The 14381-nt window shown below is 53.5% G+C and overlaps 1 protein-coding gene across 14 annotated transcripts in view; it reads left to right on the forward strand.

Moving 5' to 3' along the window:
- The window catches only part of LOC105472007 (calcium voltage-gated channel subunit alpha1 B), a 253579-nt gene that overhangs the window by 165757 nt on the left and 73441 nt on the right, over positions 1-14381 (forward strand). For all 14 annotated transcript variants that reach the window (XM_071078713.1, XM_071078714.1, XM_071078711.1 and 11 more), the window contains 5 exons: positions 5349-5475; positions 8212-8341; positions 8691-8750; positions 10471-10577; positions 13324-13420. In XM_071078713.1, coding sequence (XP_070934814.1) covers positions 5349-5475; positions 8212-8341; positions 8691-8750; positions 10471-10577; positions 13324-13420 — 521 coding nt within the window. The remainder of the gene's footprint in view (positions 1-5348; positions 5476-8211; positions 8342-8690; positions 8751-10470; positions 10578-13323; positions 13421-14381) is intronic.

Below are 14381 nucleotides of genomic sequence, written 5' to 3' on the forward strand. Positions count from 1 at the left end.
AGACGCCTTGGCTCGTTGATAAGATATTTAGAGACAGTCGTCTGTGGTCATTGCTACTGGGTTCTTATTGCTTTCAGGCTTTTTGGTGGGCTTTTTAAAAAGAGAAAAGTGGCTGGATGCGGTGGCTCATGCCTGTAATCCCAGCACTTTGGGAGGCCAATGTGGGTGGATCACCTGGTGTCAGGAGTTCGAGACCAGCCTGGCCAATGTGGTGAAACCCGGTCTCTACTGAGAAGAAAACAAAAGTGTGTAAAAATTAGCCGGATGTGGTGGGACATGCCTTCAATCCCAGCTACGCAGGAGGCTGAGACAGGAGAATCCCTTGAACCCAGGAGGCGGAGGTTGCAGTGAGCCAAGGTCACGCCATTGCACTCCAGCATGGGCAACAGAGCAAGACTCCATCTCAAAAAAAAAAAAAAAAAAAAAAGAGAGAGAGCGAAAAATATGTCATTAATTCCATGGCCTTTGTAATTCAAATAGAAGATTGTAGGATTTTAATCTCACTTTTGTATTTATCTCTCTTTTCTTCTATCCTGAAAATGTCTTTTTGTCTTTTTACCTTGCTTATTCTGTTTTTTTAAATGGTATTGTTTAAAAGTTTTTTCTTTCCTAATTATTTGCTTCTACTGCATAGAAATAATAAGCAGTTTCATCTGTTGGTTCTGTATTCAGCCACAGAATTGTCGAACTCTCATTACTCTAAGTAATTTTCCTGTAGATTATTTTGGTTTTTTTTTTTTTTTTTTTTTTTTTTTTTTTTTTTTTTTTGAGACGGAGTCTCGCTTTGTCGCCCAGGCTGGAGTGCAGTGGCCGGATCTCAGCTCACTGCAAGCTCCGCCTCCCGGGTTTACGCCATTCTCCTGCCTCAGCCTCCCGAGTAGCTGGGACTACAGGCGCCCGCCACCTCGCCCAGCTAGTTTTTTGTATTTTTAGTAGAGACGGGGTTTCACCATATTAGCCAGGATGGTCTCCATCTCCTGACCTCGTGATCCGCCCGTCTCGGCCTCCCAAAGTGCTGGGATTACAGGCTTGAGCCACCGCGCCCGGCCGATTATTTTGGTTTTTTTGGACACAGTTGTATCATCTGTGACTACATCATTTTTGACCCATGAATTCTTTAGTCTTTTTTTCAGTTTCCAAATGTAAAATTTTAATACTAATTAATCTCTTTGTTTCTGGTTTCTTTCTTAATTTCTAACTTAAGTGTACTGTGATTAGGAGAACATGGTCTGTATGATAGTTTTCTTTGAAATTCATTTGCAGTTGCTCTGTGCCTGGCCTTTATGGTCAGCTTTTTTCTTTGTTGTTGTTCTGTATGTGCTTCAGAGGGATATGTTTTCTCTAATTTTGTGAGCTCTGAGCTGTTTATATTTGTATGCTAAATCAGGTTTGTTTGTTGTATTACTCAAATATTCTTTATATTCATTAATATTTTGCTTGATTGACGTGTCAATAATTTTTTTTTATTTTTATAGATGTAGGGGGGACAAATGCAGTTTTGTTGCACTAGATCTATTGCACAGTGATGACGTCTGGGCTTTTCGTGTGGCCAACACCTGGGCTCAAGCGATCCTCCCACCTCAGCCTCTGCAGTAGTTGGACCACAGGCTCACCACCATACCCAGCTAATTTTTTGTATTTATTGTAGACATGGGGTTTCTCCATGTTGCCCAGGCTGGCCTTGAACTCCTGGGCTCAAGTGATCCACCCGCCTCAGCCTCCCAAAGTGCTGGGATTACAGTTATGAGCCACCACGCCCGGCCTATATTTACTTATTTTATGTATCTTGTCTAAGAATTCCTGTATCTGAAGTCTTCAGGGGTGTGAGTGTACGCATTGTTTCTGCTGTTTTTATGGGTCTAAGTGAGTGTACTCATTGTTTCTCTTGTGTCTTTCAGTCATGGTGACCTTGTTTCATGGTGTGTTTGGTGCGATGTTTTGAGTTCATATATGACCAATCTTAATCCTCTGTATTAGGGTTTTCTTAGAGGTACAGAACTAATAGAATATATATCCTCTCTATATTTTTATATATATAGTATATATCTGTCTATATATATGAAGTCTTTAGGGTGTGAGTATATCCTATATATCATATAAGTATATAGGATATGTACTATATATATGATATATATATGGGAGTTTATTAAGTATTAGCTTACACGATCACAAGGTCCCACGATAGGTTCTCTGCAAGCTGAGAAGCAAGGAGAGCCAGTCTGAGTCCCACATCTGAAGAGCTTAGAGTCTGATGTTTGAGGGCAGGAAGCATTCAGCATGGGAGAAAGATGTAGGCTGGGAGGTGAAGCCCGTCGTCTCCTTTTCACGTTTTTCTGCCTGCTTTACATTTGCTGGCAGCTGATCCGATTGTGCCCACCGGATCAAGGGTGGGTCTGCCCTCTGCAGCCACTGACTCAAATGTTAATCTCTTTTGGCAACACCCTCACAGACACACCCAGCATCAGTACTTCGTATCCTTCAATCCAATCAAGTTGACACTCAGTATTAAACATCACATCCTCCTTTTCTCAACCAGGGTTTTGTGAGATAATTAAGCCCTACAGAAAATGAATTAACTACGTTTTCAGTTTTCCCAAGGATGGAACATAGCTTGTATCTCTCCAGATGTATAGGAGAGAAATCCTTTCTCTTGGGATATCTTGGAAATAACAGCTTAAATTATCTCCAGATTCCCCCAATCTGTGGGGATTCTGTAGGCCAACTGAGGAAGGTTTTTGTCAGAGCGGATTTGCATTTGTTGTTTCCAGAAGCCTGGGGTGCTGCCAGTCTGGGCTTACTTTAGCTCCCCTTTGGGGATGATTCTCATTCAGCTTCCCCACCTTGAAGTGAGCCCAAGGCTTGGCACTCCTACCCCTGCACTGGAAAGGGCAGTTCCTCAGTTCAGCCTCAAGGGAGACCTGTGCTGCCGTCGCCTGCTGTTAGGAGGAGTAAAGCACCTGGGCCGTGTCTGCCCCTGGCTGTTTTTGGTGAAGGCTCTCTTCCTTTCTGTATTCCCCTCCAAAGCTCGCTGTTTTGCTTCGTTGTCTCCTATTTCAGGGATTTAATTTTTTTAACTATTAAGTCTTTTTAAAAATAGCCTTTCTCCAACAATGACTTTAGTCTGTTGCAGTTTTCATTTTTTCCTTTCCATTCTTTCTTCTGCTTTGACTTAATTGACATTTTTTCCCTATGATCGATCATATGACTTTCATATGATTTCCTATGTTGTAGTAAATCAATTTCATGAGAAATAGTTCCATCCAAGCTCTGGCATCTTCGTTATGTTTATTTTGAGCAACAAAAGTCTTCTTTGAATCCAGACTGATTCTTTTTTCCCAGTTTACTTAAGTTAATTAATTATTCATTTATTTTAGAGACGGAATCTCATTCTGTCACCCAGACTAGAGTACAGTGGTGCCATTGTAGCTCACTGTAACCTCGAACTCTTGACCTCAAGTGATCTTCCTGCTTCAGCCTCTGGAGTCGCTGGAACTGTATGCACGTGCCAACACACCCAGCTAATTTTTTAATTTTTAAATTTCTTTGTAGAGACAGGGTCTGTCGCCATCTTGCCCAGGATGATCTCGTTGCTTGGGACTCCTGGGCTCAAGGGATCCCTCCCACCACAGCTGTGGCATGTGTAATATCCATAGTATGGTGCTTCTTATAAATATTGCATATTTTATTTAGTCAGTTTATGGTTGTGCATTTTATAATTTTTGTTATTGTAAAAGAACTTACAACACACGCCTGTAAGCCCAGCACTTCGGGAGGCCAAGAAGGGCAGATTGCTTGAGGTCAGGAGTTTAAGACCAGCCTGGCCAACATGGCGAAACGCTGTTTCTACTAAAAATACAAAAATTAGCTGGGTGTGGTGGCAAGCGCCTGTAATCCCAGCTACTCGGGATGCTGAGGCAGGAGAATTGCTTGAACCTGGGAGGCGGGGGTTGCAGGATGGTACCACTGTACTTCAGCCTGGGCAACAAGAGCGAAACTCTGTCTCCTATCTCAAATTAAAAAACAAAAAACAAAAAACAAACAAACTTACAACAAAAACTTTTGGGAAGACTTATTTTTGTGGGCAAACTTCATTTCCTTAGCAGGTAATGTCTAATAAATTAGTAGAATTGTTTACGGCTTCAAGTAAGTTTTGCCAGATTGCTTTCTCAGATTACATAATTTTCATTTTCAACAGGGAAGTGTGACGGTGCCCATTTCAAAAGTGGTCGCTTTAAACAGCTTGTGCTCGTGGGCGGGGCCTGGTTATCTTGGCTCTGGAGCCAGCATCCTCAGTGGTATAGACCCCGACTGCTGTGGCCTTGACTGTTTTCATGCTCATCTCGAAGCTTTGTTTTCTCTGGCACAGCCTTTCTCTGCAGGGCTTCAAAGTGGCCAGCAGTCAAGGGCTCCACAGCGGGCTCTCGATTAGCACCTTCACTTTGTTGCTCTTTAAAATCCTATTTGCTTTGATATTTCTTTAAAGAATTCAAAATGAGTTGCAGCAGTGGGAGGCGGCTCCAAGTCACTGCACATCTTCCTTGGTGTCCCTGAGGTCTCAAGAGCTCTGTCACCTACAAAAATTAAAATATACAGTAGGATAGTTGAAAATGGAGAATTATTGTACAAAAAACACTGGGCAGGGACAACAAAATTTACCTTAGAAAACAACAAGGTGGTGGCCATGTTAGCCCTGGGGAGTTTGATTTGTGGGAGCATGGCTGGGGTGGGGTGGGGTGCTGAGCGGCAGAAGATGGGCCCTGGGGGAAGGAGGCGACGAGTGGGGGCTGGCGAGGGAGCAGGGCCTGAGCAGAGGCTGGGTCCCCCCGGGAAGAGTGTCCTTCCAAGCTCTATGGCCTCACAGGACCTTCTCCTGGGATCCCGAGGAAGAAAATCCCAGGTCAAGGGAGACTGGACAGCGAGGAACAGGGAGCCCTTGTGGGTTCGCGGGTTGGGGCTGGCCCCGGCTCCTCCCTGTGCTGCGGGTTCGCGGTCCCAGCAGAGGCAGTGGGAAGGTATCACCAGGCTCTGGGCTTCTCAGCGCATCGAGACCCGCTCAGCGAGGCGGGGGGGGCCACAGCCACGGGGGCAGTGCTGGGTTCTGTGTTGTTCCCAACCTTGGTGCAGCAAGAGGTGAGGAAGGGTCTGTTCACGTCTCCGCGGCAGACGGTGGTCCTGGCTGGCGTGCACCGTGGTGGTGTGTGTGAAGCGGTGTTCTTAGCTGCAGGCCATCCCTGGTGGGCCTGCGAGGACCTGACGCAAGTGCTGGGGACATGGGAGCTGGGAGAGAGCCACGTGATGTGACTTTGTGTGTACCACACCCCTTACTCGGGGGCCCTGTGTCCTTGTAGGTGGTAACGTGGACCTGGAAAGCCAAACAGAGGGGAAGAAGGAGGTAGAAGCGGATGACGTGATGAGGAGCGGCCCCCGGCCCATCGTCCCGTACAGCTCCATGTTCTGTTTAAGCCCCACCAACCTGTGAGTCTCCTTGCCTGCCGGTGTGTGTGGCTGCCCACTCACCCCTGCATCGCGACCCATGGGAACACAGTAGCCAGCGTGCACTGATTCTGCACACTTATGTAGACAAACATCTCTGACTACCACAGCAGTCCCCAGAGGCACGTGCCCGTGTGGCCTCATTCTGCAGAAGAGGACGCAGGCACAGGAGGTTCTGTGGCTGTTCACAGGCAGCCTCAGCAGAGCTGGGATGAGCTCCAGGCCTGGGCTCCTCGCCTCCTATGTGGCGTGTGTGTGTCTCTGCACACAGGGACCCCGTCTGCCCTGTCTCTCAAATGCACTTCCATCCGTCTGCCTTCCCATCACACCTGGCGCCTGTGTGCCGTGCATGTGTGCACTGTGTTTATTTGCATGTCTGTCCGTGTGTCCGTGCCTGCACTTTTCATGCATCCGCCATCCACTCCTCAGTCCGGAGCTTCCGTTAGTCCAGCCAGTGTTGATGTGGCAGACAGCACTCTAGGTGCTGGGAATAGCTAGGAATGAACAAAACAGGTGAGATCCCCTGTCCTTGCTAAGCCTGTGTGCTGGTGGGAGAGATAGACAACAGACACGACAAATAAGTAAAAGACATAAGATGCAGATAGTGATAAGTGCTGGGAGGAAACACAAAGCAAGGCGGGGAGATGTGGACCATTGGGCGCTGAAACGTAGATGAGAAGGTCAGGTGGGGCTTCTGGGGTGAGACTGGAGCAGAGCTTTAGGAGGAGGAGGCAGAGGGAGAGGCAGAGCAGGGGTGGAGCCACACAAGAGCTTGCCCGGCCAGAGCAGGGGCTGGGCAGGTGCCCGGGAGGGCAGAGGGCAGCAAGGCTGCGTGGACATGCCCCTGTAGGTTACTAATCTGTCCATCCCCTTCTTTCACCATCCAGCCGTCTTTCCACCAAGCCCTGTGTGTGTTGTCCCCTCTTCCTGCCTCCTCCCTCCCATCATTCTTTTATCCAACACACGTCTGGGGAGCTTACCGTGCTCTGCTGTGGTTAGGAGTAAAGCGGCGATGGAGGCAGACGTGGACCCTGCCATGTCAGGACTGGCAGTGCAGTGGCAGGTGGGGGCGGTGACCCGGGGTGGAAAAGGAAACACGGGAAGGCACTGGCATTCTGGGAGCAGGTGAGAGAAGGCCAGGGAGGTTTTCTGGTGGCAGTGACATCTTGGTTGAAACCTGAAGGATGAGTGAGAGTTAAGGTGAAGAGGGGAGAGGGGAGGAGCTAGCGGAGTGTTCACAGTAGCCCAGAAGTAGAAGCCAGCAGATGGCAAACAGCCGAGGACAAAGCTGGGTTGGAACACAGAGAGGAGGCGGGGCTGGCTGGCTGTCCTCTTGCGGCGTTGGAGGGTCACACCGTCCCGGAGCACGCTGAGGAGCGTGGGACATGTGCACGGTGGGGGCACTCAGATTGCAGCCCAGCAGGGCCCTTTTATGGGGAGACTGCAGATGGAGGCCACTGAGTAGACGGTAAGGGTTTCAGGGAGAGGCAGTGGTGGTTAGACCAGGGTGCTCATAGTGGTGAGGTTTGGAAGTTAAGTGCGTGTGGAGGAATTTTAGAGGCAGAATCTACAGAATTTGGTGATAAATTAGATGTGGAAGGGGAAGGAGACATCGAGGATGACACCCAGTTTCTGCCTGACAGTGGCGGAAGGCACTGCATTTACCGAGGCCTGCGGTGCTGCTGGAGTCCCGCCTGCAGACCCTGCAAAGCCTGGGGCGGCTGGGGATGTCTCATGGCCAGGTGGACTTAGGATCTGAGCTGGGGGTAGAGCTGAGTGCCAGAAACCCAGACACAAGTTGGAGTGGATGACGGCTGATTTAGAAGGAAAGGCAGCCCTTTTAAGGAGGGGAAGTGGCAAGGGCTGAGGCAGCAGCAGGCTGGCGGTGGGCCAGGGATGAACAGCTCTGCGGACACAGGGGCAGGAGCTAGATGGCAGAGTTCCCTTCAAGGAAGAGGGAGATGTGGGCAGCCGCTTAAGGTGGATGGCCCTTGGGGGTTTGTAGGTGTGGGTGAGAGGAAGAGCTGAGAGGGACTGGGGGCGGTGGGCATGCCTGCGAGGCAGGGGAGGCACCGCCAGAGCACAGCCCCTGTGATGGGTAGGTGCTCAGTAATGTTGAACAAGTGAGTCAGGCAGATGGGACTGGAACAAAAGGCGAGCATGTGGCAGTGTGTGGAGCATGTTCATATGCACCCTGGGAGCCTGGACAGGGCACACACCCCGCACAGGCCCCAGAGAACTTTCCTAGGGCAAGAGAGACCTGCCCTCCCTGAGAATGTTGATGCTGAAATTCTTCCTCTCTGAGCAACTCCCTGCCTGCTGCCCGCAGCTGACCTCTTCTGTGAAAGGGCCGGGTAGTTGATGCTGTTGGCTGCATGGACAGACAGTTGGTAATGAGTGGATGTAGCTGTACTCCAGTGAAGTTTTATTCACACAAACAGGTCAGCCCGATCTGGCCTGTGAGCTTTGCTTTGTTGACCCCTGCCGTGAGGTTCTGCAGCCTTCCCCACTCCCTATCCCGGGAGGCCCTCTCAGGAATCTCAGCCACTCTCCGTCACCTGGCTGCCACCTCCAACCACAGGGACCAAGCGAAGCTCTGGGGCCACAGCTTCCTGAGGCAGCCCAGAGCCCTTTCTGCGGGATGGGCTGAGCCTGCCCTGTGGCAGGGGGCTGGCGCACCCAGCGGGTGGGCCTTGTGATCCGTGCGTTCCCTCACAGGCTCCGCCGCTTCTGTCACTACATCGTGACCATGAGGTACTTCGAGATGGTGATTCTCGTGGTCATCGCCTTGAGCAGCATCGCCCTGGCTGCTGAGGACCCAGTGCACACGGACTCGCCCAGGAACAATGTGAGTGGCCCGGACGGCCGGGCCCCCGCCAGGCTGTGGGGCGGGAGCTGGGTGCCTTCCCAGGAGCCCAAGGGGCTGGGGTGGGACTGGAGTCCTGTCTTCTCACAGGACACCCCTCCTTCCTCTCTCTGTGTGCCTGGGAGTGCGGGACCGAAGGTCTGCAGACAGGAAGACGGTGCGGCAGAGGGGGCCTATTCCCAGACAGGCTTGTCGGAGACCCCCTCCCAGAACCGTTGTCCACAGGCTTCCTGGCTTCCTGGCTGACTCCGAGGAAAAAGTCGGAGCCACCGAGGGCACCTGGCTTAGGTTTCAGCCCAGCCTTTGAGAGTAACCTTCCTTTTGGTTTCAGGCTCTGAAATACCTGGATTACATTTTCACTGGTGTCTTTACCTTTGAGATGGTGATAAAGGTGAGATATGTGGCTGCCCCTCGTGACCCCAGTGTTTGAGATGGGACCAGGGCAGGGGTTGAACCACAATTCCTATAAACTCTTGAGACGTATGGTAGGTGTGAACTGGGTGTGTGCTCAGCACGTGAACGTGTGCAAAGAGGCTTTGTCGTTCACTGAGGAAATTACGTCCCCCCCTGGGAGTGCTCCCCAGCGTCGTGCCTGGGCCTCCACTTGCCCTGGTTTCTTGAACACATGAGCTACGGTCTCTCTCCAATGTGCACATGTGGGCGGAGGCCCTCCCTCTTGGGACGACAAAGGAGGAGGGCTGCGTGGCATTGGCTCGGGGAGGAGGAGACCTGAGAGAGAGAGAGTGTTGGAAGATTGTTGGAAGTGGGTGCTGAAGACTTGAATTTAGGAGGAGGACATTTGTCTTATGATAGATCCAGAGTCCTTCCCTGTCTGCCTCTAAGTGTTGGTACGAGGTCCCCCCATATCACTGTCTGACTAGCGTGGCCCTTGTGCGTTCATGCAGGTGTGTCTTCAGTGTGATTGAGTGTGCACACAGCTGCATGTCCGTGACTTCTGTGCAGCTTAGGGTGTGTGTGTCCCCGCATGCATGCACACAAGGCAGTGTGTGCGTATGGAGCACTGACAGCAGATGCACGAACACGTTACCTCTGCTATTTCGCTCTTGCAAAATTTTGCGGGGTGGGCGTCATCATCCCCATTTTACAGACACTTAGCGAGGTTATGGTGCTGGCCCAGAACTGCAGCAGCAGGAGTGACAGAGCCAGGATGCAAGTGAAGGTCTGTGGAACTGCCGTCCCGCTGCTCTGAGCTTGCCTGCAGGGGATCTGGGCGAGCTCTGAGCTCCCTGGGGCCATGTGTGCCTACAGCTCTGCGGTGGAGGAGCAGATGGAGATGGAGGCCTCAGTCTTATTCAGGCTGAAGGGAAGCTGGGAGCCCAGGCAGGATCTCAGCTGGTCACGAGCCGTGTAGGGATATTTGGGTCCATGGCATTGAGGTCCAAAGGCCCACTGAGGCCCTTCGGGGTGTGACCTAGGCCGTGCCTCCCTACTCTGACAGGGCGTGTGAAGTTGTCTCTGAGGTGCACTGAAGTCACAGGAGTCACAGGTGTGCACATACGTGTGCACTCTCAGCCACACTGAGCCTTCCACGGGGACCTAGAGCTATATTCCTCCCTCATGACTCTGGAGCCTAGCTCTGCCTGTCTTTCTGGGTTTGTTTTGTTTCATTTTTTTGAGACCGGCTCTCACTCTGTCACCCAGGCTGGAGTACAGTGGCGTGATCTCAGCTCACTGCAGTCTCTCTGTCCTGGGTTCAAGCAATTCTCATGCCTCAGCCTCTCAAGTAGCTGGGATGACAGGTGTGCACCACTACGCCCGGCTATTTTTTGTATTTTTAGTGGAGATGGGGTTTCACCATGTCATCCAGGCAGGTCTTGAACTCCTGAGCTGAGGTGATCCGCCTGCCTCAGCCTCCCAAAGTGCTGGGATTACAGGCTTACGTAAGCCACCATGCCTGGCCATGTTTTACTTTTTCCTGAGAGATAGGATTTCAGCCTGTTGCCCCGGCTGGTCTCCAACTCCTGGGTTCAAGCAATCTGCCTGCCTCAGCCTCCCCAAAGTGCTGGGATTACAGGCATGAGCCCCCGCGCCTGGCCTCTGCCTGTCTTTTCTGGATTATCATGTACCTGAAGTGTGTTTCTCCCTCCTAGATGATCGACTTGGGACTGCTGCTTCACCCTGGGGCGTATTTCCGGGACTTGTGGAACATTCTGGACTTCATTGTGGTCAGTGGCGCCCTGGTGGCGTTTGCTTTCTCGTAAGTAATGTTTGCTCTGCTCTGGCTGGGGAGTGCCCCCAGAGTCACAATGGGCATGAGGGTGAGGGAAGAAGGAAGAGGCCCTGCTGTGGGCCTCCCTGGGCTGCCTGTGGCTCTGTTGCTGTCTATGTGGGACTGTCCCTGCCTGCTTGGGGCGGGGCTGCCTGGGGTCAGGAGGGCCTGAGGTCTGTCTGTGGCTCTCAAACTAGGTAGGGCCCTGGCGTGGCCTGTGACCCTGGGACCATCCCCGCCTGCCTGGAGGGGTGGGGACTATGTGGGGCTGGGAAGCCCTGGTGTGGCCTGTGGCTCTGGGACCGGGTGGCACAGCCTCTGGTGTGCCCAGCGTTTGCCTCCCAGGTCCTTGGAGGCAACTTCACCTTGACCTGCTCTGAGGCAAGTCTGCTCCTGACCCGGGGAGACCTCTGGTGCTTTCACCCAAGGCAGAACTGGTGGTCGCCTTCCCCTCTTGGGGCATTAGACGTCTCTGACTCCCAAGCCAGTGGCACTTGGCCCTGCTGTGGCTGGACCTGGAGTTGGCTTCCTCAGACCCTGCATGGAGGCTGTCGTCGGGGGCTCAGCTACAGCTGGGGATGGGAATACAGCGGGGAGTTGTGGGGTGAGATCCAGAGACCAGGAAGACCCCTAGTGGACGACAGACATGAGGGAGGGTCCACATCTCTCCGAGCCGCTGGGAGGGCTGCTCCTGGCGCCACTGACTCTGTTCTCTTTGTCTTCCTCTTGCTGGACTCGGCAGGAGCTTCGTGGGGTAATGCCTGCTCTCCCCCACACGCTGTCCCTGACATCACAGCATTCCAGCAGCCCCTCTTGGGTCATTTCATCTCCAGCCTCACCCCCTGCTCATCCACCTTCACCCCATCGGGGCGCATGCTGCCGGGAGCCAAGTCCCCGGCCAGGGTTTCCTGCCATGCCGCTGGGAGCGGGGCGGGGAGCTGGGCTGGAGCTGGGGATGGTCAGCCCTTGGTGAGGAGCTTCCTGGTGAGCAGGCTGTCCCCAGTGAGGGCTGGAGACTGGGGCCATTGGCCTGGAGGGCAGCAAGGGCTCCGGGAGGGAACTGCCACCTGTGGCCGGAGCCCAAGGACCGGGGACATCGTAAGGTGCTTCCAGTGCAGCACTTCTCCGGAAGACCGGCGTTCTTTCCTCTCCATTCCAGCCCCCTGCAGTTCCCAGTCTCCTCTTTCTGTGATAAAGGAATGAGAACTTTGCTAAAGCATCACCATAGGCCTTAGGAGTGGGAACACTGCAGCCAGGGGTCCCCCAGTCAGGAGGAGGGGAAGGGGTTGGGCCCATCCAAGCGGCCTCAGAGCAGGAGAAAAGGAGCAGGCCCCAGATGGACGCTGCCCCAGAAAGCCTCATTTACTGGGCGACAAAACAGTATCCCCTCCCTCCCGCCCCGTCCCCTCTTCCCTCAGCTGGTGGAGGAGGCTGGTTTGAGAGTGGGTGTCGGGAGCACTGGGTGATGGAGACAGGAGACTGGGTTCTTCCCACCTGGAAGCGTTTCACGGGGAGTTGATCTGATTCTGGAGTGTAGGCTACAGCCAGGGGAGAAGAAGGGACCGTGTAGCCACACGGCTCAGGGTGACTGAGCACTCCCTGCTCAGCCCCAAGTGTTGCTGGAGCCCCAGGAAGAGCACAGGGGGCAGGGCTGCCCCTGCAAGCTGGCCTTCCCCAGGGAACGTGGTGGGATGTGACCTCTGAGCAGGGTGGGGAAGGGCTCCATGTGTGCGTGAATCCCACCCAGCCCTGAGCCCTCAGCTCCCACCCTCACCTCCCACCAAGTAGAGTGGCTTTGCTTCTGAGAACCGGGACCTTCTTAGGGGGACACCTCTCCTCGACACTGCTGGCCTGGCCTCAGTAGGGTCATGGGAGGTCCAGACCCCATAACCTGCTAATTTCTGTGTCCCTGACAGGCGGAGGCAGCGACATGGGTCTGCCCTGGCTTTTTCTTGGAGGGGCCCTGATGGAGGCCCGCTCGTTCTGTACTTCTGCTTGCTTCTGTGCCTGGAATTTTCTTTCCCGGACTTCCTGTCTTGCTGTCCGTGCCCTGCATGAGTGTTCCTGTCTGCTGCTTTCTGGGTCGCGTCGATATGTCTGTCTCTGTGGCTCTTCCTCCCTCCCTCCCTCCCTCTCCCCTTGTTTGTCTTAGTCCGCCTCTTGCATTGCCTCTGTATGGGTCTGACTTTTTCTCTTCTTACTCTCCTTCCCCTCTTCTGTCTTCCTGCTGTCAGTTTCATGTCAGCGGGAGGAACGTTAGGGCGACTGAGGAGATCTGTAGGGCAGAGGCCAGACAAGTCCCCTTTACCTCCCTCTAGCCAGCCCAGAAAGCAAGGAAAAAAGCCCTTCCAGAAGATTCTAGCCCTAGAAATGTGCTTGTGGGCTTCCACTTGTGGGTCTGCAGTCCTCATGCAGGTCCCTTCTGTCCTCTTATTCCTGGAAGCTGGGGTGGGTGGGATGGGTGTCGGGGTGATGGTTCTTCTCCTTATGCACCAGATGCTGCTGCCCTGGTCCCAGCTCCTGTCCTTCGATGAGGCCTGGGCCAGGCAGCCTCTGGGAAGAGTCATGGTGGCCTGTGGCACCTGCAGGGCAAGGCCTCTGCGCATGTGTCCTCCACCCTGGAGGCTGAGACAAAACGCACAGGGGAGCAGGACCCAGACCCTGGGGGGGCCACGTGGGAGCTGGGCATACCCACGCCTCCTGCCTGTCTGCATCTGTGGCTTCTCCCTTCTAGAGGATCCAAAGGGAAAGACATCAATACCATCAAGTCCCTGAGAGTCCTTCGTGTCCTGCGGCCCCTCAAGACCATCAAACGGCTGCCCAAGCTCAAGGTTGGAGCCTGGAGTTGGGGCTTGAGGGATGTGCTGTGCATGTGTGCATGTGCATGTGTGTGCATGAGTGTGTGTGCTCACATCACACCCCTGCGTGAGGGGGTTGGGCTCACTCAGCTGTAAGCCCCCATTACCCCAAGTAGACCTTGTTCCCAGCAGCCTCCTGTGAGGATCCTCCTTAGCCCAGCAGGACCAGGCAGCACAAGGTTTTTCTTCAGCAGCTGCAGTGCAGTATGGGAAAGGCTGCGGGACAGGCGCAGGGTCGTGGAGGGAGATGCTGGAGGTCAGGGGCTTGGGACATTGGCTGCTGAGAGGGGGATGGGCACGGGCTGAGCTTCTGGATAAAGACAGAGTGTAAACCCAAACTCATAGGGCCACGCGGAAACCTAGTCGTTGTGAGCTTGTGCTCGGCCCTGTGCGAATTGCTTCATGTGCTTCACCTTACTTCATCCCCCAAACGATTCTTTTACTGGAAATCAAGCCATAGAGACCTGAGGCAATGTGGGACTTAGAGAAGAAGGTTTGCTTAGAACCCGTATGTGAAGGAGTGGGCTGGCAGGCAGCTGGGGAAGGCGTCGGAGGCCCACTGGGTCCAGGGAGGAGTGGCACCGAGTGGCACTGTGCAGTGGTCATCCACAGTGTGCCAGGCTGCTTTGTGGGAGACAGTTGTGGCCCCACCTTCCCATCACAGCCAGATCAGGGCAGCCTGGGAGGTGTCTTCCCAGCTCTGAGGGCAGCATCGTGTGCACAGGGAAGGCTGAGCTTCCGGGTTGGGAAAGACCCGAGAGAAAGCCTCCGGTGGTGATGGCTGATGACAGGCTGGCCTCGGGCCGCAGAGCACATGTGTCCCTGTCCTGGAGCCTACTGCTTTATCCTCAGTTTGCCCAAATTGCTTTTCTGAGGGGCAGGGTGCAAGTGCAGGGCAGAGCCTGGCTGCACTCTCTCTGCACAGGCCCAGCCC

Source organism: Macaca nemestrina, chromosome 14 (genome assembly GCF_043159975.1).
Source record: "Macaca nemestrina isolate mMacNem1 chromosome 14, mMacNem.hap1, whole genome shotgun sequence".
Classification (NCBI taxonomy): domain Eukaryota; kingdom Metazoa; phylum Chordata; class Mammalia; order Primates; family Cercopithecidae; genus Macaca; species Macaca nemestrina.